This window comes from Garra rufa, chromosome 25 (genome assembly GCF_049309525.1).
Source record: "Garra rufa chromosome 25, GarRuf1.0, whole genome shotgun sequence".
Lineage (NCBI taxonomy): Eukaryota > Metazoa > Chordata > Actinopteri > Cypriniformes > Cyprinidae > Garra > Garra rufa.
In genome coordinates, this window is record NC_133385.1 from 36113894 (window position 1) to 36137777 (window position 23884).

The 23884-nt window shown below is 39.1% G+C and overlaps 1 protein-coding gene across 1 annotated transcript in view; it reads left to right on the forward strand.

Moving 5' to 3' along the window:
- Positions 1-21008, forward strand: part of rbl2 (retinoblastoma-like 2 (p130)) — a 28457-nt gene extending 7449 nt beyond the window's left edge. Inside the window, exons 5-22 of the mRNA XM_073832345.1 lie at positions 6278-6406; positions 6519-6679; positions 6767-6831; positions 6927-7098; positions 7187-7350; positions 11326-11438; positions 11552-11655; positions 11948-12085; positions 12177-12341; positions 12473-12557; positions 12652-12882; positions 14200-14456; positions 15019-15195; positions 15414-15485; positions 15569-15671; positions 17046-17260; positions 17424-17588; positions 17668-21008. Of these exons, the coding sequence (XP_073688446.1) occupies positions 6278-6406; positions 6519-6679; positions 6767-6831; positions 6927-7098; positions 7187-7350; positions 11326-11438; positions 11552-11655; positions 11948-12085; positions 12177-12341; positions 12473-12557; positions 12652-12882; positions 14200-14456; positions 15019-15195; positions 15414-15485; positions 15569-15671; positions 17046-17260; positions 17424-17588; positions 17668-17841 (2690 nt within the window). The 3' untranslated portion in view covers positions 17842-21008. The remainder of the gene's footprint in view (positions 1-6277; positions 6407-6518; positions 6680-6766; positions 6832-6926; positions 7099-7186; positions 7351-11325; positions 11439-11551; positions 11656-11947; positions 12086-12176; positions 12342-12472; positions 12558-12651; positions 12883-14199; positions 14457-15018; positions 15196-15413; positions 15486-15568; positions 15672-17045; positions 17261-17423; positions 17589-17667) is intronic.
- Positions 21009-23884: the final 2876 nt, after the last annotated feature.

Sequence of the window (23884 nt, forward strand, 5' to 3'; positions counted from 1 at the left end):
AAACTTTAGTCCAGTTGACCTGAAAATTGGTACGCTGTGTCTTTGTCCAATGTGCCATAAGGGTCTATGAAGACATTGGCGTATCTCAAAAAACATGGCCGCCATTGGCCAATGAAGTTTGAGCAGCTATAAGACAAGGTTAACAGAGGCGGATCAGAACGAAACTCGGTGGGCATGTTCGACTCATGGCCCTAAAGGTTTGTACGATTTTTTAAAGAAATCAACCACTAGTTGGCGCTAACAAGTTTTTTTGCCTCTGTAATCACGTGGTGTTTCACACATCCGCACAATATGCATATTATTTAATAGATCTCCTCATGCTAAACAACTTTGCCTCAGGAACCATTGCTGTCAATCAAATTGTTCATGAATTATTCTCAATTATGTTAAAAACCTACTTTTGCGAACTAGTCCTAGGATTTTTCGCCCAATCTCAATCAAACCACAATCTCAATCAAACTCAATAATTATCAAAAATATATTCTTTGGTTTGATATAACGGCGTGATTTTAGAAAGGGCATGGCCACGTATACCAAAAAGCCTATAGAACCTAAACAAATACTCAAAGATGTACCAGATGACTCTTAACGAGCTTACAAAGTTTCATGAAGATCGGACCATAGGTGGCGCTATAACAGTTAAAAAGGTGTCAAAAACATTATTTCTATTGTAAAAGAACTAACATCGCAATAAAACGTTCATATATTCACATGTACACTATATCTTCATATTATATGATAGATCTTTGCCTGTAGGACCACTGTTGTCAACCAAACTGGATACAAATGTAATTTATTGCTGTGGTCGAAGCTGAATTTTCACCATCATTGCTTCATTCTTCAGTGTCACATGATTCTTCAGAAATCATTCTAATATAATGATTTGCTAGATGCTTAAAATGATGTAGTTCACAGAAGTTTTCAGCAATTTAATATTTTTAGTCTATATCTGTTGGACTTTTATGCTTTAATGATTCATTAGGCTAAATAACAGTGGACTGAGGGTAGAAAGGCTGGACAGAAGCTGACATTAGAGTGGATTGAGTGCTGAAGAGATTAGCAGGAGCAGAGGAAAGCTCCTGCTCTAATGAGGCAGTGTTTCGTGGGATTGTTCCTCCTGTAGTGTCCCTTAAGAGGGTCATAAGCCGAGTGTCTAACAGAAGGACTGGCTGTCATTGGCTGAGAGCGCAGAGAGCTTGATCATGTGACCTGGGCTCATTATATGGGCCTGTGCAGGCATGTTTGATTTGGTTCAGAGGCCAGCGGGGACAGAGCATTTCCTCACACACACATCAACACATGCCCGTCTCATCTGCAGAGTCAATCGTTTAATACTGCGGGTGAATTTGCCTTGTTGAAAGGAGACATTTTTGATGTTTGTGTTGAGCTGCAAGATCAGACATGCTGCATTAAGATCTCATCAGAGGTGGATAGTAATCAAGCAGAAATTGGCGAAAACATGGTGAAAATTAAAAGGCACGAAATTATATTTTGCACAATATTCCATAAAGGCATATTGTAGTTATTGGATGGGAGCTGAGCTATATACACTACCAGTTAAAAGTCTGTTCTGGTCACCAAGCCTGCATTTATTTGAACTGAAGGACAGAAAAAAACAGTATTTTTTTTTATATTTTTTACTTTTTAAAATAACTGTTTTCTATTTAAAGATATTTTAAAATATAATTTATTTCTGTAATCAAATCTGATTTTTCAGCATCATTACTCCAGCCTTCAGTGTCACATAATTTATTATTATTATTATTATTATTGCTATCAATATTTAAAACATTTGTTTTTTCAGGATTTTTTTATAGAAAGAATCTGCATTTTTCTAAAATAAAATGCTTTTGTAACATTATACACTATACCTTTCAAAAGCGTGGAGTCAGTACACGTTTTTTATTTAATTATTTATTGGGGGGAGGAGATTATAAAAATGAATACTTTTATTTAGCAAGAATGCTTTAAATTGATCAAAAGTGATGAGAAGGTCTTTTATAAAGTTACAAAAGATTTCTATTTCGGATACATTTCTGAAGGATCATGTGACTGGAGTAATGATGCTAAAAATTCAGCTTTGAAATCACAGGAATAAATTACATTTTATATATTCAAAATAAATATTCAAATAGAAAACAGTTATTTTAAATAGTAAAAATATTTTAGAATTTTACTTTTTGTTCTGTACGTTGGATCAAATAAACACAGGCTTGGTGAGCAGAAAATGCCTCTTTAAAGAACATTAAAAATATGAAAAATTATATCAGAATGCAAAATATCATACTGGTCCTAAAATAATAATAATTAGTATTATTATTTTTACGAATATTATATTTCTTTTAATTGCCAAACTATAATTTCTCATATTTTTCTCTTGATTTTGGGGTGAAATATGACCTACACATGCTTTATACTTTTTATAAAATTCACATGATTGGTAATACTACTTATTTTTCTTTAATATTTTCGAAAATTAAATGATTCTATTGACTTTCAGTTCTACTTCACTACATCTTAAAAAGCAAGTTAACACTTTTATTCTGATTTAGCTGCATTTTAGATGCATTTAGATAAAGCTACATTTAATTGCACTCAGTAAACATGTCCAGATCAGATGTTTGAATTATTTCACTCAGTCAGCCAGATTTTTTTTTTTTTTTCAAGTAATCTTTTGAGCAAGTCATGAATGATTCATTTGTAAATCCTTCTGAATTGTGCCATTATTAACATACAATACTGCATGTCATGCTGTTAGCAGTGCATGAAGCTCAAACCTAACTTGAGCTCTTCTTTCTTGCTATACGGGTGTATTCTGACAAAATATAAAAAATATTTCTTAAGTAAATCTGAATGTCAAGCTTAAAAAGCAGAGAGCAGCAGAGCAAGAGGACACCGGCTGAGTGCATTATTATTTCCTCTTGTGCCGCTTGCGTCACTTAACATAGCAACCAGCCCAGATGACAAGTCAGGACTTGTCTGTGTTTGAGTAAAGCTCAGCAGGCCACTAGGGCAGATCTGTGTCCCTCTATATCCCGTCCTGGAGGAAAATCTCTCATTCTGCAGAACTCAGGGGAAAGAGCCTGCTGCTGGTTAAAGATGAAAGGTCACATAATCTGGGGAATGAAATAGCAAAATGCATGTAAGTACCAAGTGCAGCAAACTTAATTCAGCTTAACTTGACATGCTTTATTGTGCAGTGCAAAATCTGAAATGTATAGGGCATGTTTTGTGGCCTGTGTGTAGCAAGCATGCAAGTTACTGTATTATTTTGGAAAGTATTTTTTCTTCTTAACTTTTATGGCTTTTAGCAATTCATTAAAGCAATTAGTCAAATAAATTACAAAAAAGTTCAAATTCACTGCTGATTTCATTCGTCACACTGGAAATTAAAGGTATTGCATTGAATGCATTGCAATGTGGGATACAGTATTCTGTAAAGTGTGTTTTTTGCACATTATGGAAAGTACAGTAGGTCATATTAACATTTACAGTTGAAAATGTAAAGCAGTTAAGTAATAATTTATACGCCTTACAAGATCATTGAATCATTGGAGTTTATTCAGTGAATCATTTGAGGCAGTTTGCAAACCAGTATGAACAATTAATTTGCAAATCTTTCTGAATTGTGGCATTATGTCATGTCTGACTGTTTTGTAACAGGGGCATTCTGAGAATATGTCAATATTGAATAGAAAAAATAGTCATAGGTTTTGTCTTAAAGACAGTATCTATAAATGTCAAGACAAAACGCTCTTAATGTAATGTTTATGGAACCTTCTTATAACCTCATTAATTAATATTTGATATACATTCTCATAATGTTGAAAGAAAATGTTCTTAGAAGAACATTCTCAGAAGGTTCTCATGATACAGTATGTCGCAAAAGTGAGTACACCCCTCACATTTCAGGAACCATTTTAGTATATCTTCTCAAGGGACAATACTATAAGAATTAAACTTGGATATATTTTAGAGTAGTCAATGTGCAGCTTGTATAGCAGTATAGATTCATTATCCCCCGAAAAATACTCAACATACAGCCATTATTGTCAAAATAGCTGGCAACAAAAGTGAGCACACTCTAAGTGAACTTGTCCAAAGTGTCAATATATTGTGTTAGCACCATTGTTATCTGGCACTGCCTTAATCATCCTTGGTATGGAATTGACCAGAGCTGCACAGGTTGTTGCTGGGATCGTCTTCCAGTCCTCACGGAGCTGCTGGATGTTAGACACATGCTTGAGGATGCCCCACAGGTGCTTAATAGATGCTACCACCACCATGATGACTGTAGGCAAGACATTATTTTCTTTGGACTCCTCACCAGGACATCGCCACACATGCTGGACACCATCTGAGCCAAACAAGTTTATCTTATAGTCTCATCAGACCACAGGACATGGTTCCAGTAATTCATGCTCTTGGTTGTCTTCAGCAAACTGTTGGTGGGCTTTCTTGTGAGCCAGCTTCAGATGAGGCTTCCTTCTGGGACGACACCTATGCAAACTGACTTGTTGCAGTGTGTGTCATATGGTCTGAGCACTGACAAGCTGACCTTCTACTTCTGCAACCTTTAAAGCAATGCTGGCAGCACTCATGTGTCTGTTTTTTTTGAAGCCAGGTTCTGCACCTGACGCACAGAATGACTGCTCAACTTCATTGATCGACCCTTGCGAGGCCTGTTCTGAATGAAACCCATCTTGGAAAGCCTCTGTATGACCCTGACCACTGTAGTGTAACTCGGTTTCAGGGTGTTACTGAACCTTTAATAGCGTTGGCCATCTTTGTGGAGAGCAACAATTATAATTCTCAAATCCTCAGAGAGTTCTTTGCCATGAGATGCCATGTTGAACATCCAGTGGTCAGTATGAGAGAATTGTACTTAAAGCACCTTAAAGCACTTAACTGCTCTAATAAAAGATACACAACTTTGTTTGGTCTTGTGTCCATTAGGACATGTGGCTTTGCATGGTTAAACAACATACTGCTGTTATCACTTAGGGTGTATTCACTTTTGTTGCCAGCTATTTTGACAATAATGGCTGTATGTTGAGTTATTTTCAGAGGACAATAAATCTATACTGCTATACAAGCTGCACATTGTCTACTCTAAAATATATCCAAGTTTCATTTCTATAGTATTGGCCTCTGAGAAGATATACTAAAATGGTTGCTGAAATGTGAGGGGTGTACTCAATTTTGTGAGATACTGTATTATTGTGGTCACACTTTATTTTAAGGTCAAATTCTTAACTACGACTTTTTTCTTAATAAACTCCTAATATGCTGCTTATTATTAGTTAGTAAGGGAGCTTAGGTATGGGGAAGAATTAAGGGATCTCAGAAATGGGCATGCAGAATAAGACATTAATATGAGCTTTATAAGTACTAATAAACAACCAATATGCTAGCTAGTAATATGCAAAATGCTAATGAGCAACTGGTCAATAGTGAGAATAAAGTGTTACCATTATTTTTACTTGCTAAATGTTTATAAAACTTAGAAAACGTTTGTAGAGTTGAGATTAATTTTGAAATGTGCTATTAGTGTATATACGCTTCACAAGCTCGATGCTTTCTTTGCATTGCACAGGCTGGTACTGTAACTCTCGAAATGAATTAAACAGGAAATGATTAATCCAGGCAATGTGGCCTAACAGTACATGTTGATTTTTTTGCAGACTTTTCCTGTTTTTGCAGTAAAGTTGGCCACCTGCCTGCTTGATATATGTTTGTAGTGTGATCGGCAGTGTTTTCCTGCTCAACACTATTGTGCTTAGCTTTTTACTGTAATAGTTTCAGTTGAAGAAACAAGTTCATACCAAAGTATAAAGGTTCCAACCAGAATGTCAACAAGTGATCCTTGTAGAACCACCACTGAAACCCTTATATATGTGACACTGAGTATAAAACCAGTCTTAAGTAGCACAGATATATTTGTAGCAATAGCCAACAAAACATTGTATGGGAAAAAAATGATCAGTTTTTCTTTTATGCCAAAAATGTCCTACCATAAATATATAAAAACTTAATTTTTGATTAGTAATATGCATTGATAAGAACTTCATTTGGACAACTTTGAAGGCGATTCTCAATATTTTGATTTATTTGCACCCTCAGATTCCAGATTTTCAAGTTGTATCTCAATCATGCATCAATGGAAAGCTTATTCCTAATTTTAAAAAAATTGACCCTTATGACTGGTTTTGTGGTCAAGGGTCACATAATATTATTTACATGCTTATTACCTTTTCTTTTCTCCCTTCTCTTGTAGGAAACTTCCCAATGATCAGTGATGATCTGGTGAACTCGTATCATCTGCTCCTGTGCGCTCTGGATCTGGTTTACTGCAACGCTCTCCTGTGCTCTAGTCGTAAAGATCTTCTCAACCCAGCTTTTAAAGGTCCCACACACACAGCATTCATTCTTCTTTAAAACCAAAATGAAGCATTTGATTTGGGATCAGCTGTCCAGACAGTAAGGTCAAACAAACATTGTGCTTGTTATGTGCGCAGGGTTGCCTGAAGACTTCAACAGTAAAGATTATAAGCCCGGTCCGGGTTCATTATGTTTCATAGAGAAGCTGTGCGAGCTTCATGATGGACTGGTGCTGGAGGCCAAAGGAGCAAAAGAGCATTTCTGGAAACCCTTCATTAAAAAACTCTTTGAGCGCAAGGTACTGTAAGAAGAAGACTGAAGACTTTTAAATACTTTGTCTAAGTATATGCAACATTTGCCATTTCCTACCTTTTTTCTCTCACAGGTTTTGAAAGGGAAAGAAGACACGCTGACAGGATTTTTAGAGCCAGTGAATTTTAGCGACAGTCTGTGAGCATCTCTTTTCTGTTAAAAGCTCACTTCACATGAAGCTGCTTAAACGTTTCTCCTGTAGCTTATGATCTCTTCGCTCTCTGTTTCTTCAGTACTTCTCTGAACCGTGTGTATGAGGAACACGTGTTGTCATCTGGTTCTCTGGATGAGAGAATATTTCTGGGAGAAGCGGCCAGAGAAGACATTGGCACCCCAGGACCTTGTTTGTGTGAAGGGATAGAGAACCAGGAACGACTGACCAACCCCCTCCAGAGCTCAATGACAGTATGTGTGTCCAACAAACATAAATGTGCATAAAAGTAATGAACAATGATGTTATATTTATTAATAAATGTGTGTGTTTTTTACACAGGCATCTGCTCTGAAAGTGTCCACTCCTTTGACGGGAAGGAGGTACGTGCCGGAGAGCAGTGCGGGTACCCCTGTTTCCACTGCGATGCAGAGCGTGGGCCGTCTGCACACTCTGCTGACAGGATTCAAATACAGACCCAGCATGAGACTCAGAGACATATTTAGGTGAGCCCAAGTTAGCTTCTGTGTCAGTCACAATCTGCTGCATACACCCAAAGACAAGAAGCAGAGTACCTGTATTTACTGTTGGTTCACTGCAATCACAGTTCGCTGTAATCAGATGGAATGTACTCCCAGTTACTTCTATAAACTGTGAATCCAGAGAGTCCAAGACTGTGATTCCATAAAGTCCAGAAATAAATTTGATTTCAGAGAGTCCAGTAACAATGTGATTCCAAATATTCCAGAAAAAAATGTGATTCCAGAGAGCCAAGTAAAACTGTGATTCTAGTAAGATGTTTGTCCAATAAATTGATGGAATTCAGTTATTTCCATAAACTGTGATTCCAGACAGTCCAAGACTGTGATTCCATAAAGTCCAGAATAAATGTAATTCCAGAGAGTCCAGTAAAACTGTGATTCCAGTGAGATGTTAGTCCAATAAATTGATGTAATTCCAGTTATTTACACAAACTGTGATTCCAAAGAATCCAGTAAAAATGTGATTGCAGTACGATGTCTGTCCAAAAAATTCCAGTTACTTCTATAAACTGTGAATCCAGAGTCTAGTAAAAATGTAATTCTAGAGAGTCCACTAAAAATGTGATTCCAGAGTCCAGTAAAACTGTGATTCCAGAAAGTCCCGTAAAAATGTGCTTCCAGTAAGATGTTTGTCCAATAAATTGACATAATTCCATTTACTTCCAACTCTGAATTCCAGAGTCCACAACTGTGATTCCAGAAAGTCTAGTAACAATGTGACTCCAAAGAGTCCAGAAAAATATGTGATTCTAGAGAGCCAAGTAAAACTGTGATTCTAGTAAGATGTTTGTCCAATAAATTGATGGAATTCAGTTATTTCCATAAACTGTGATTCCAGACAGTCCAAGACTGTGATTCCATAAAGTCCAGAATAAATTTAATTCCAGAGAGTCCAGTAAAACTGTGATTCCAGTGAGATGTTAGTCCAATAAATTGATGTAATTCCAGTTATTTACACAAACTGTGATTCCAAAGAATCCAGTAAAAATGTGATTGCAGTACGATGTCTGTCCAAAAAATTCCAGTTACTTCTATAAACTGTGAATCCAGAGTCTAGTAAAAATGTAATTCTAGAGAGTCCACTAAAAATGTGATTCCAGAGTCCAGTAAAACTGTGATTCCAGAAAGTCCCGTAAAAATGTGCTTCCAGTAAGATGTTTGTCCAATAAATTGACATAATTCCATTTACTTCCAACTCTGAATTCCAGAGTCCACAACTGTGATTCCAGAAAGTCTAGTAACAATGTGACTCCAAAGAGTCCAGAAAAATATGTGATTCTAGAGAGCCAAGTAAAACTGTGATTCTAGTAAGATGTTTGTCCAATAAATTGATGGAATTCAGTTATTTCCATAAACTGTGATTCCAGACAGTCCAAGACTGTGATTCCATAAAGTCCAGAATAAATTTAATTCCAGAGAGTCCAGTAAAACTGTGATTCCAGTGAGATGTTAGTCCAATAAATTGATGTAATTCCAGTTATTTACACAAACTGTGATTCCAAAGAATCCAGTAAAAATGTGATTGCAGTACGATGTCTGTCCAAAAAATTCCAGTTACTTCTATAAACTGTGAATCCAGAGTCTAGTAAAAATGTAATTCTAGAGAGTCCACTAAAAATGTGATTCCAGAGTCCACTAAAAATGTGATTCCAGAGTCCAGTAAAACTGTGATTCCAGAAAGTCCCGTAAAAATGTGCTTCCAGTAAGATGTTTGTCCAATAAATTGACATAATTCCATTTACTTCCAACTCTGAATTCCAGAGTCCACAACTGTGATTCCAGAAAGTCTAGTAACAATGTGACTCCAAAGAGTCCAGAAAAATATGTGATTCTAGAGAGCCAAGTAAAACTGTGATTCTAGTAAGATGTTTGTCCAATAAATTGATGGAATTCAGTTATTTCTATAAACTGTGATTCCAGACAGTCCAAGACTGTGATTCCAGAAAGTCCAGAATAAATTTAATTCCAGAGAGTCCAGTAAAACTGTGATTCCAGTGAGATGTTAGTCCAATAAATTGATGTAATTCCAGTTATTTACACAAACTGTGATTCCAGTAAGATGTTAGTCCAATAAATTGATGTAATTCCAGTTATTTACAAAACTGTGATTCCAGTAAGATGTTAGTCCAATAAATCGAAGTAATTCCAGTTATTTACACAAACTGTGATTCCAGTAAGATGTTTGTCCAATAAATTGATGTAATTCCAGTTATTTACACAAACTGTGATTCCAAAGAATCCAGTAAAAATGTGCTTCCCGTAAGATGTTTGTCCAATAAATTTACATATTTCCATTTACTTCTATAAACTCTGAATTCCAGAGTCCACAACTGTGATTCCAGAGAATCCAGAAAAATGTGATTCCAGAAAGTCGAGTAAAAATGTGATTCCAGAGTCCAGTAACAATGTGATTCCAAAGATTCCAGAAAAAAATGTGATTCCAGAGAGCCAAGTTAAACTATGATTCTAGTAAGATGTTTGTCCAATAAATTGATGGAATTCAGTTATTTCCATAAACTGTGATTCCAGACAGTCCAAGACTGTGATTCCAGAAAGTCCAGAATAAATGTAATTCCAGAGAGTCCAGTAAAACTGTAATTCCAGTGAGATGTTAGACCAATAAATTGATGTAATTCCAGTTATTTACACAAACTGTCATTTCAAAGAATCCAGTAAAAATGTGATTGCAGTACGATGTATATCCAATAAATTCCAGTTACTTCTATAAACTGTGATTCCAGAGTCTATTAAAAATGTAATTCTAGAGAGTCCACTAAAAATGTGATTCCAGAGTCCAGTAAAACTGTGATTCCAGAAAGTCCCGTAAAAATGTGCTTCCAGTAAGATGTTTGTCCAATAAATTGACATAATTCCATTTACTTCCAACTCTGAATTCCAGAGTCCACAACTGTGATTCCAGAGAGCCAAGTAAAACTGTGATTCTAGTAAGATGTTTGTCCAATAAATTGATGGAATTCAGTTATTTCCATAAACTGTGATTCCAGACAGTCCAAGACTGTGATTCCAGAAAGTCCAGAATAAATTTAATTCCAGAGAGTCCAGTAAAACTGTGATTCCAGTGAGATGTTAGTCCAATAAATTAATGTAATTCCAGTTATTTACACAAACTGTGATCCCAAAGAATCCAGTAAAAATGTGCTTCCCATAAGATGTTTGTCCAATAAATTTACATATTTCCATTTACTTCTATAAACTCCGAATTCCAGAGTCCACAACTGTGATTCCAGAGAGCCAAGTAAAACTGTTTCTTGTAAGATGTTAGTCCAATAAATCGATGTAATTCCAGTTATTTACACAAACTGTGATTCCAGTAAGAGCGTAGTCCAATAAATTGATGTAATTCCAGTTATTTACACAAACTGTGATTCCAGAGAATCCATTAAAAATGAGATTTCAGTAAGATGTTTGTCCAGTAAAGTCTAGTTACTTCTATAAACTGTGATTCCAGAGAGTCCAGTAAAAATGTGATTCCAGAGAGTCCAGTGAAATGTGAATCCAGAAAGTCCCATAAAAATATGATTCCAGTAAGATGTTTGTCTAATAAATTGACATAATTCCAGTTAATTCTATAAACTGTGATTCAAGAGTCCAGTAAAACAGTGATTTCAGTGAAACCAGTAAAAATGGGATTCCAGAGAGTCCAGAAAACTATTGATTCCAGAGAGTCCAGTAAAAATGTAATTCCAGTAGGATGTTTGTCCAGTAATTCCAGTTCTTTCTATAAACTGTGATTCCAGAATTTACAGTAAAACTGTGAACTGTGATTGAGTGATTCCACTGTATTCTGATTCGGATTCCAGTAAAATGTGACACTAAAGTTTGGAGTGAATGGAAATTCTAGTGACTGCAGTGATTCCATTGACCTGTAAAATTTGCTATGCTCTGGAATCAATGATATTTTCTGTTTGTGTGTAACAGATCATGTGTAAGAGACCCCAGTGAATCCATAGCAGCTAGACTGAAGGAGATGTCCGAGATTTTTCTTCAGAATTATGAGGGAACAGGAGAAGATAACAAGACTCTGGCGAGAGGTGTGCATGTTCATACTTCCTTATTCTTTCATTTGGAGCTCATGGCTTTCCCAAAGTTTAAACACGGATCATTTGTTGATTGATCAAATAATTTCGACCATCCTTTTTTACAGATGTTGCAGTGAAGTATTTTTGCTTGGCTGAAGCACTTTATTACAAATCAGTAGAAGTGATCATCAACCAGGAGAAGAAACGACTTGGAGACATGGACCTGTCTGTAGGTTTCATCTTCAGTTTAAAAATAAATCATACTATAATGCCTTAAATAAGCAATAAATGGAATGTATATACCCTGCTGAAAAAAAACAGCTAAAATCAGCCTAGCCAACAGTCAACCAGGCTGGTTAAAAGGCCAGGCTGGGAGACCAGTTAAAACCAGCTACTTCCAGCTTAAACCAGCTAAGACAAGGCAAACAGCCTAGGCTGGTTTTAGCTGTTTTTTTTTCAGCAGGAAAACTACTGAACATTAACTTAATTCTGTCTGCTGACTGTTATATCATGTGTCTCAGGGCATTTTAGAGCAGGATATTTTCCACCGGTCACTGATTGTCTGTTGCCTGGAGATCGTCATCTTCTCCTATCGACCACCGGGAGAGTTTCCTAGAGTCCTACAAATCTTTGACCTCCCTGCTTATCATTTTTACAAGGTCAGTGAATATAGAGATAGAAAATAACCATGAAAATGGTTATTGGTAAATGGTATACATTCATGAAGAAGAGTCAAAATCTTGCTTACAGGTGATTGAGGTGTTGGTACGGGCAGAAGAGGGTCTTTTCCGGGAAGTAGTCAAACATCTCAACCATGTTGAGGAACAGGTATTGGAATCTTTGGCGTGGAAAGGAAACTCCCCACTGTGGGAGAGCATCCGAGAAGCCAAGAACTGCGTTCCTGCCTGCCAGGAGGTCAGAACAATATAACTGCTTACGACCACTTAAACATAATCAGTCATGTTTGCTTTCCCTTGTGAAAAAGAAGTACATTTTAGGAGACTTTTAAAATGAGTATATAAGTAATATACTTTAATGAATTACAGGTAATGCCTCCTCAACACCTGGAGGACAGTTCGGGAAACAACACACACACTCCCAACAAGAGTAACATTGCAGGTGCAGGAAAAGGTGCCTTTTTTTGAATGAAACAACCACTGTGACTGAATACAAGATGATTTCTATGCATTTATTGAAATAAATTGAATGTTTCATTTTCCTGCAGGAGTTTCTCCATCCCCTACATCACTCCATGACCGCTACAGCTCACCCCCTACTGGTACAGCCTGTCGCCGGCTTTTTGTTGATGGAGATTCAAGCTCTGAGCCTGCTCAACCTGTCAAAGTGGCCCAGCCATCTCTGGTTAGCCCCATTCCAGCTGGACAGACTGTGGTCACCATGGCAACAGCAACTGTTACAGCAAACAATGGCCAGACAGTCACCATACCTGTTCAAGGTGCACAACTATCTACAAAATCATCAGTTAATCTTCAGTACCTTTATGAATCTGTTATTATGTAGGTGATGCCAAAGAAAACCCCCACTCTAAGCGATTGTTATGAAGTGAAGGCGACGTGAGGCGGGCGGTTCCATATGCAAGCTTTTATTAAACGAAAACGTGGTCAGAAACAGGCAAGGGTCAGACAATAGCAAACAGATATTGTACAGGCAAGACAAAGAGTAATCCAGGGACAGGCGTGGGTCAAACGACGGCGAATGTAATCCCGGGGGGCAGGCGAGCGGCTAACAGAGTCAGAGACAGCAAGACAAGGGATAATCCAAGACCGGTGATAATTCCAGGGCAGGCAGAAGACAGACAGGATGAGATAAACCAGGCTAGGTTCACGACTAGGGTAAACAGGCTCTAGACAAGACTAAACTAGACTCAGGAAACTCGGAGTGGCTCCGTAATGTTGCTATTGCTGACTGAAGGATAAACGCAAACAATACTCGGCCCTGAATCATGGTTAGGGCCTCGTATTTATAGTGTGTCTGATTGGCTGCAGGTGAAAGTGCAATTTGTTCTGTGGAAAGTGGGAAGTGTAGTCCAGGGTGACGTGTAACAGTCTGTGTAGTGTGAGAGTCAATAGAATGGCAAGCGACCTTGGTAGCGAGCAGACAGAAGACCACAGACAGGATTCGAGACAGCGATCTAAACACAGATTCTTCTACTGAAAAATAAATACATAAATAAAAAATAAAAACAACAGCTTATGTGAGCATGTAGGATGTGCTGCTGTTCCATGAATGGTCGTAAATAAATCCCAAAACAGTAAAAGCCTCCTTTAGTGATCTGATGTGTTTTTGTAAGAAAAATATCCATATTTAAAATGTAAGAATTACTTTCATCTAGCTTGCGCAGTTATACACTGAACTTTTTGCTTTGGGAAGGGACGTGGCAGGACTGAAATGCCGTCTAAGCTGTTCGCCAGTCACAACGCAGTAGGACTGCTTACCAATCACAACACTTTCATTTTTCGGAAGGCGGACCTTCATCAAACCCGGAACTTATCAAGCCATTTGTGCCAGCCTGGGGAGAAAGCTGTTGTAATAATGTAAATTATGTAAAAAAATAATGCGCCAAGCATGAGAGTATGTTCTAGTGCCCCCCCAAAACAGAATAAATAATTTGTAAAAGAGCATAATGGGACCCCTTTAAATTACAACAGTTTTCAATTTGTAAAATATAAAAAAATAGCTTGTTGTTAATATCTACCTCTAAAGAATATGGTATCTTTCTTAAAAAATGTTAACGTTTTTACACTGTTTGCAGGAATAGCAAATGAGAGCGGTGGCATCACATTCATCCCGGTGCAGGTGAGCGTGACGAGTCAGAGTGGGGGGGCTCTGCCAACGCTCAGTGCCCAGGCTCTGACGGGCACCCTGACCGCCCAGCAGCTGACGGCAACACCCACAGGCACAGTCCAGAACAACCCCAGCCCTGCCAAACAGGACAAGAAGAGCCCTCAGCAGGGAACACCCATCAAACGAGCACAGAAGACTGGCTCCCTATGCCTGTTCTTCCGCAAGGTACAGTAAGATCTGTATTTATTTAAATCAATATATAATTTAGTCATGAAACTCTACATGGTGCAGGCTAGCAATCACACCATTGGCATAAGCTTATTGGCTTCTGCTAAATCTGCAACTAATGAGCTTCCTTGCTCAACACTTAAATACACTTTGTGACAGATCTAGACAGGTGGTGCTGGGGGAGGTGGAAGGGTTCGCAGTAAATGGACTATTTAAAAGTTCAGTGTGAACTGGATTATTACACAGTCCAGTTTCTCTGAAACCCTCCTCCTCCCCCAGCACCACCTGTCTTGATCAGCTACAGGATTTATGTATGAATATTAATGCAGCAACAGCACATCTTGCAAGCTCAGAGAAGCGTGTCTGTGAAGCAGACTTTTAAATAGTCTAGTTCCTGCTAAACCTTCTTCCTCCCCCAGCACCACCTGTCTAGAGCATCAGATCTAGTCTGCGATGGCCAAATACATTAAAACTGACATATCCAATAACATTTGGAGAGTGTTGTCATGATTAAAATAGATGTCATTCAATCCTAAATAATGCCACTTTCCCCCATCAGGTGTATCACCTCGCTAGTGTGCGTCTCAGAGACCTGTGTGCCAAACTGGACATTAACGCAGATCTGCGCAGGAAAATCTGGACATGTTTTGAGTATTCACTAGTGCACTGCACTGACCTCATGATGGACCGACATCTGGACCAGCTCCTCATGTGTGCCATCTATGTCATGACTAAGGTATTTAAACATTTTTTTTATCAAACAAAAGCTATTTATAGGTATTTATATAGGTATTTATATGTAATTAGTCATATTCTAGACTGTAGCAAATTAATGTACAGTTTAATGTTTGTCAAAATTACAATGCAATGATCAAGGTTGCATGGTACAGTATGTAGAGAGCAAAGAAAAGAGCCAGAAAAGTGCATGCGTTAACTGTTTTGTTCATTGTTCAGGTGACGAAAGAGGATAAGTCTTTTCAGAACATCATGAAGTGCTACAGATCTCAACCTCAGGCCAGCAGCAGTGTGAGTGTAACTTCAGTGCATGTGTAAAAAGAGTGACAAAGATGATAAATAACATATTAATGAAGATGGCAATGTTATCTCAGGTGTACAGAAGTGTGCTGATCTCTGGAAGGAAGAGACGCCACTCAGGAAACAGTGAAAACACCCACAGACAGTGCTCACCCACAGAGGGAGGACAAGAACAAGGTAGCACACATTATAAAGAGCTTTTGACAATGGACAGTCTGGTATTTTGATAGTTCTGTAATTTACACACCCACATAATCGCATGATGCACCATAGTGCAACCATGGTGAAAATAAACACCAATGTCAATGGGTGCAATTCATTCTTAATGAATGTTTCCCAGATGTTTTGGTCTGCTTTTGTGCCCTTAAACCCTTATGACGCATATATAGATGCTCCAGAAGAAATCACAATGCATTAAGTGAAAAAACGTTCTAAATTTGAAGATGAGGGTAAATCATTCACTTATTTGTCTTCTGGGAAACATGTAAGTATCTTCTGTAGCTCCTGAAGGGCTGTACTAAATAAAAAAAAAAAAGATATTTAGGCAAAATAAGAAAAATGCACACATTTTCATTATGTTCAAAAGTTTAAACCCCTCGGCTCTTAATGCGTCGTGTTTCCTTCTGGAGCATCAGTGAGTGTTTGAACCTTCTGTAATAGTTGCATATGAGTCCCTCAGTTGTCCTCAGTGTGAAAAGATGGATCTCAAAATCATACAGTCATTGTTGGAAATTGTTAAAATACACAAAAATACTGAAAAAACACAGAATATGTGGGGCCTAAAAGATTTTTCTGAAGAACAACAGGACAAACATGGGACTCATGAACAACTATCACTAAACAAAAAAACAAAAACAACAAAAAACACCACAACCTTTGAACGGAGTCATTTTTATAAATTTAACTATTATTTTCTCTTGTGGACTATATGCAAATGTCTTTTATGATAAATATTTTATTCAGGTCAGTACTAAATAAAAAAAATAACATAGTTTGTTAAAATAATTAACATTTTGCAGATTCTGCAAGGTGTATGCAAACTTTTGACTTCAACTGTAAAAGTAACATTTTTATATTTTGTTCGAAAACGAAAATGTTGTTTTGTTAGAAAATAAACAATGTTGTTTTTTTTTTTTTGGAATGTTGTGAGCATTCAGAAATCATAAGTCATAGGTTTAAATGTTAATATCGGTACTTAGATTATAAACTTCATATTTAATATGTTTGGTGTTACAGTGTTTTTTTCTGTAGTTCATGAAAAATGAGAAATGTAAAAATGTCTTAATTTTGAATAATTAAAATGGCGTAAATGTAGTAATAACAGCATAATAACGATGTAACATTCAAACCTTGGACGTTTTTGCATGTTTACTCATGAGAAAATGAGAAGTTATTGATCACATACAGCATGGTTTTAGCTAGAAAATCTGTTTGTCATGACTGTTTTATAGGCTCACATAAAACCAGTTCTAAACGAACACAGGAAAAATGCAGAAATCAGTTGCAGGTTATGAATTCATTACAATGACTTCCTGTTTTTCTGCTTTACAGCCAGCGGTGAAAGCAGTCCCGTGTCCATGCGCTCCAGCAGCACTCTGCCCATTCCCCAGCCAAGCAGCGCCCCATCCACTCCGACCCGGGCCCCTGGGGGCCCCCAAGAGCAGGAGGAGGAGAGGGGAGACCTCATCCGTTTCTACAACCATGTCTACATCAAACAGATCAAACCATTCGCTCTGCGTTACTCCAGCAACTCGCCAAAAAATGGGGTAACTATTGTCCGTTTTCAGAATTACGGTAGTGTCAAGTCACCTTTATTTCTACAGTCCATTATACAACACAACTTTTTTTTTTCAAAGCAGAATCAATGATGCAGACTTATAATATAACTTATAGGCAGATTTATAACTGCAATTGTGTGTGTGTTTTCAGGCTGAAGCTCCTCCCCTCTGTCCGTATCCATCACTCCGCATTGGCTCTCCACGCCGTGTCCTCCTGTCCCACAATCACTCCATCTACATCTCTCCACACAAGACCGGCAGCCCAATTTCTCCACGAGACAAGATCTTCTACTACGTCAGCTCTAGCCCATCCAATGTAAAGCATCTCCTGTTCAGATTTATTCTTCAGATTCATCAAAACGTAGTTCTAAACTATTTTTCACTTTATCTCACAGCGGCTGCGAGAGATTAACAGCATGATCCGAACAGGCGAGACGCCCACCAAGAAGCGAAGTATCGCCTTGGAAGAAGAGCAGCAGTCTCCCGCCAAAAGGCTCTGCCAGGAGAATCAGACGGCTCTGCTTAGACGTCTACAGGATGTGGCCAACGACCGAAGCTCGTCCCACTGATGAATCCACAACATCAACACCCATAAAGATTGAAGTCACCCAAAATCAGTTTTTTGGGCTAGCAACCACATTTATTTACAGACGTGAGTCTCGAAATGTCCTGCCCTCACAGCAGCTTAGATAGAGGCTCGAATACACAAATAATCAAGTTTGAACATGCAACTACAGTCAAGCCTGTATTTTATAGAGCACAACAGATTTTTAACAACAACGTATAAACCTTCAAAGACAGAACTTCTGTAAGCTCAGAAGTTGTTAGTCGAAGGTATATGCTCTTGTTGAAGCCATCAGTTTGCATTATTTCAACTTATGTTTTAAATAATCATGTTTAACAGTGGAACCCCTAACGAAAAACTACATTACCCATGGTGCTGTACAGAAATCCCACCAATCAGAGAGTTTCAGAAAGTAAATCACCCCGAATGAGCAGATTCTGAAACATCTGTCATCATGTACTCATCCTCATGTCGTTCCTCACCTGTATGAGTTTCTTTCTTCTGTTGAACACAGAAGATACCAAACAATTGATGGTAGCCATTGACTTCCATAGTTTGGTTAACAACATTCTTCAGAATATCGTATTTTGTGTTCAACAGAAACTCATATACAGTGCCACTTGAAAGTTTGTGAACCCTTTAGAATTGTCTATTTCTGCATAAATGTGACCCAAAACATCAACATTTTCATTTAAGTCCTGAAAGTAGACAAAGAGAACCCAATCAAACAAGTGAGAGAAAAATATCTTCTTTGTCATGTATTTATTGAGAAAAATGACCCAGTGTTTTATTCAAAGAACAGGGATCTATCAAAGTCTGATCATGTTTGTGGAAGTGAATCATGTCACGAACAAAGGAAAGGACCTTGATGATGCTCATCGGGCTAGAAAAGGTTACAAAACCTAAAGAGTTTGGTCTCCACAAATCCACAATCAGACAGATTGTGTGCAAATGGAGGAAATTCAAGACCCCTGTTACCTTCCTGAGAAGTGGTCGACCAACAAAGATCACTCTAAAGTAGAACGTGTAATAGTCTGTGAGGTTGCAAAAGTTCCCAGGGTAACTTCTAAGCAACTAAAGATCTTTCTCACATTGGCTAATGTTAATGTTCATGAGCCCACCATCAGGAGAACACTGAGCAACCAATGGTGCACATGGCAGAGTTGCAAGAAGAAAGCCACTATTCTCCAAAATGAAAATTAGCTGGCTAAAGATCATGAGGACTGTTGGAGAAAGGTTTAATGGATGGATGAAACCAAAATAGAACTTATTGGTTTTACTAAACTTAACTATATAGTAAGAATCCTGTCCCATCTGTGAAACATGGTGGTGGAAGTATCATGGCTTGGGCCCGTTTTGCTGCATCTCGGCCAGGACAGCCTGCCATCATTGGTGGAACAATGAATTCGGAATTATACCAGCAAATTCTAAAGGAAAACGTCAGGATATCTGTTTAAGAACAGAGTCTCAGAAGAACGTGGGTCATGCAGAAAGACAACAACCCCAAGCACACAAGTCATTCTTCCAAAGCATGTTTAAAGAAGAACAAAGTGAATGTTTTGGAATGGCTGAGTCAAAGTCCAGACCTTAATCCAATTCAAATGTTGTGAAAGGACCTAAGCAAGCAGTTCATAAGAGGTGTTCATAAGTGGTTCTGCAATAAGGAATGGGCTAAAACTCTTTATCAGCATTTACAAGTAACTTTACCTTCAGTTACTGCAGCAAAAGGAGGTCACACCAGATACTGAAAGCAAAGATTCACATACTTTTGCAACGCACAGATCATTTTTTTCAATAAATAAATGACAAAGCAAATATTTTTTTCTCTCACTTGTTTGATCTGGAAAATCTGATGATGTTTTGGGTCACATTTATGCATAAATCTAGAAAATTGTGAAGAGTTTCAAGCGGCACTGTAGGTGTGGAATGATGGGAGGGTGAGTAAATGATGATTTTTGGGTGAATTGTCTCTTTAATTTGTGGCCAAGTTGTAACAATTTTAATTAAATTCAATTTAGTTCGAATGAGAAATGAGGAAACCTACCTACACTCTTAAAAATAAAGGTGCTTTAAAAGGTTCTTCACAGCGATGCCATAGAAGAACCATTTTTGGTTCCACAAAGAACCATTCAGTCAAAGGTTCTTTAAAGAACCATCTTTTTCTTACCTTTTTATAATCTGAAGAACCTTCTATCGCCACAAAGAACCTTTTGTGAAACAGAAAGGTTCTTCAGATGTTAGAGGTTCTTTATGGAACCATTTAGACAAAAAAGGTTCTTCTATGGCATCGTGAAGCACCTTTATTTTTAAGAGGGTAAAACGAGGGAGCGCATGAAAAAGTCACAGTACATCATTCTTAACTCCATGATATTTTGTTTTGTTTCTCTGCGTTTCTTGTGTGGGGTTCTTTTGAAGAAAGAACTCATTTGTGTTCAACAAAAAGAAAGCATGGGATATGAATAGCATGATCATTTTGGCTTTAAAGCCGTTGGGCTACAAAAAGATCATCTAATTAAACACAATCAAGCTGATCAGCCACGATCAACCAATGATCTCAGATATTTTTAAAGCTAAAAAGAGTATTTTGTAGACATAGAGTTTGCTTAAAATGCTCAGATGTGTCATGAGACTGAAGGAGATTTGAAGCACTTAACGACGGATTTGTTTGCAGATCTTTGCTCTGAGTTTACCGTGTGTGTTTTATAAAGAGTTATTTTTCATAAAGAGTTTTATAATGTATAGTGTCAAGAGATGTATGTGTCCGTGGATTTGCTTGCCTTGTATGTGTGTAAGGCTGGTTTAAATATTTATGCTATTTTTCTAACTGTAGTTTGTTAGACGAATAACATCAGGTAACAGTCATGTTAATAGTAGAAGGTGAGTGCTTTTTTGATGTATTTATTTGCCATGTTGTTCTCTGCATGTATTAGATGTGTTAGAATCTTGTTTCTCTTTCAGTTCTGAAAGGAATTTATTCAATAGTTTCTGCTTGTTAACATAAGATCATGTTTCCTTCCCTCATTTCTGAAGAACGCCGTGTTTGTTGTAAGTGCCTTTTCTCCTGAACCTTTTGCCTTTCCTGATAATCTCTGTACTTTCCTCTGAGTCTAACACAGCAGCCCAGCATTAAATTATCATCCAACGTTTAATAAACTTTTTTAAGAAAAATGATCTCAAGTTGTGTCTAGTCTACATTGTTTTATTCTGTTAGTCAAGTTAGTATGAAATATTGATTTCAATATGTCATTGTTAGTATTATATACACTACCACTCAAAAGTTTTCGAACAGTAAGATTTGTAATGTTTTTTCAAAGAAGTCTCTTCTGCTCAGCCTGCATTTATTTGATCCAAAATACAGCAAAAGCAGTAATAATGTTACATTTTTTTTACTATTTAGAATAGCAGTTTTCTATGTGAATATATTTTAAAATGTAATTTATTTCATGTGATCAAAGCTGAACTTTCAGCATCATTACTCCAGTCTTCAGTGTCACATGATCCCTAGGTTACGTATGTAACCCTAGTTCCCCTAGGGAACGAGAGCTGCGTCCGAAAACGCTATGGGGAACGTCTTCAGCATGACGCGCTCTGAAACACGTGTGTAATCTGACCACCGCGTCGACGTCGATGATGTCAGACCAGGAAGCTATAAAAAGCACATGGCACAAGCGATCGGCAGCTTCTAATTGGCTGAAGCAGCACGACGCAGGGCGCAGGAAGTATGGCTCGAGACGCAGCTCTCGTTCCCTGATGAACTAGGGTTACATACGTAACCTAAGGAGTTCCCGCCGGGAACTCAAGCTGCATCCGAAAACGCTAAGGGAAACCAGAGATTCCCACGCCACCAGACTTGCAAGCCCCTGCTTAGGGTGTACGAGAACCACTAGAGGCGTGTGAGAGGCGTGGACCAGCCCGCAGCGTTACAAATGTCAGACAGGGAAACGCCTGACAAAAAGACCTTAGAGGCAGCCATACTCCTAGTGGAGTGAGCCTTGATCCCCAAAGGTGTGGGGAGGTCAGAGGACTCGTAAGCCATAGAGATGGCCTGAAGATCACCCACTGTCTTGAGTGTGGAAATAGCAAGGAGGAAGACAGTTTGCAGTGTCAACACTCAAGGAGATACTTCTTCGATAGGTTCGAAGAGAGATTTGCACATTGCCTTCAGGACCACAGCCAGGTCCCACGGGGGGACCCGGGAGCGAGCTGTACCGTTCGGAGGAAACGGACTACCAGGGGGTCTTTACCCAAAGGACGATCCCTGATAGCAGATATTGCCGTCGCGAAAACCTTCAAGGTCGAATGGGCTAGCCCAGTAGTCAAGCGCTCTTGTAGAAACCCTAGTACTGTGCCAACTGGGCAGTGAACTGGGTCAATCTGACGAGCACTGCACCAAGAAGTGAACATTTTCCACTTCAGGGTGTACAGTTCCTTGTAGAAGGAGCTCTGGATTGAAGTATGGTCTCTACAACCTCGGTTGAGAGACCTGAAGCTAATAGCTGTGCCCCCTCAGGGGCCACACCCACAGCTTCCACAACTCTGGGAGGGGGTGGAGTATTGCACCCCCGGCTTGAGAGAGAAGGTCCCTCCTGATCGGAATCTCCCACAGAGAGCCGTCTAGGAGTGAGACTAGATCCGAGAACCATACTCGGGCTGGCCAGAACAGGGCTACCAATAAGAGGCGCATCCCGCCCTGGCGTACTCTTTCCAGAACTCCAGGGAGCAGAGCGATGGGGGGAAATGTGTATAGATGAAGCCTCAGCCACCTCGGGGTGGAGTCTCCATTCCCCGGGCCTCAGCCCCTGTCTCTACAGGACGTCTGCTCCCACATTGAGATGTCCAGGGATTTGAACTGCTCTGAGCGAGAGGAATTTCCCCTGAGACCACACAAGAATCTGGTGCGCCAGCTTGTATAAGGGGCGCGAACGCAGACCTCCTTGGTGGTTGATATATGAGACCACCGCTGTACTGTCAGTGTGAACTAGTACATGGCGATCTCTCAAGAATGGGAGAAAGTGTTTCAGAGCTCGAAACATGGCCAGCATCTCCAGGCAGTTGATGTGCCACTTGAGATGGTGACCACTCCACGGCCCGCGGGCTGAGTGGCCACTCATGACCGCCCCCCACCCTGTTAAGGACGCATCCGTCGCTAGCATTACGCGGTGAGTCGGAACTCCTAACGCTGGGCCTTGAGACAGAAACCAAGGATCCCTCCAGATGTCTAAGGCATGAAGGCAGCGCCGCGTGACCTTGATCATGCAAAATGGATTTCCCCTCGGGGAGAATCCCTTGGTTTTGAGCCACCACTGTAAGGGTCTCATGTAGAGCAGGCCAAGAGCTATGAAGTTGGACGCTGCTGCCATGAGACCCAAGAGTACTTTGAACTGTTTTACAGTGAGTGACCTGCCTTCTCTGACTCTCCTGACTATGGCAAGGACCGACTCGATAAGAGCAGGGGACATTCGTGCCTGCATCGTGGTCGAATCCCAGACCACGCCTAGATAAGTGGTCCTCTGAACTGGAGAAAGCAAACTTTACTTGACGTTCAGTCATAACCCCAACTCTTTCATGTGAGCTAGCACAGCATCTCGATGTTGTGCAGCCATAAGTTCGGATTGGGCTAAAATCAGCCAGTCGTTGATGTAGTTCAGGATGCGAATGCCCTGGAGGCTCAACTTTACGAGAGCAGCATCCATGCATTTGGTGAAAGTGCAGGGTGAGAGAACCAGACCGAAAGGAAGAACCCGATATTGGTAAGCTTCGCCCCCAAAAGCGAACCTCAGGAACTTCCTGTGCTGAGGAAGGATAGAGATATGGAAATATGCATCTTTCAGATCTATGGTAACAAACCAGTCCTTGGACTTGATCTGTTGAATGACCTGTTTTACGGTCAACATCTTGAATGCTAGGCGCATAACTGTGCGGTTCAGTACTTTGAGATCTTAAATGGGATGTAGCCCTCCATCCTTCTTGGGCACTATGAAATACCAGCTGTGGAACCCGGATTCTCTGTGAAGAGGAGGGACCACCTCGATGGCCTCCTTCCTCAA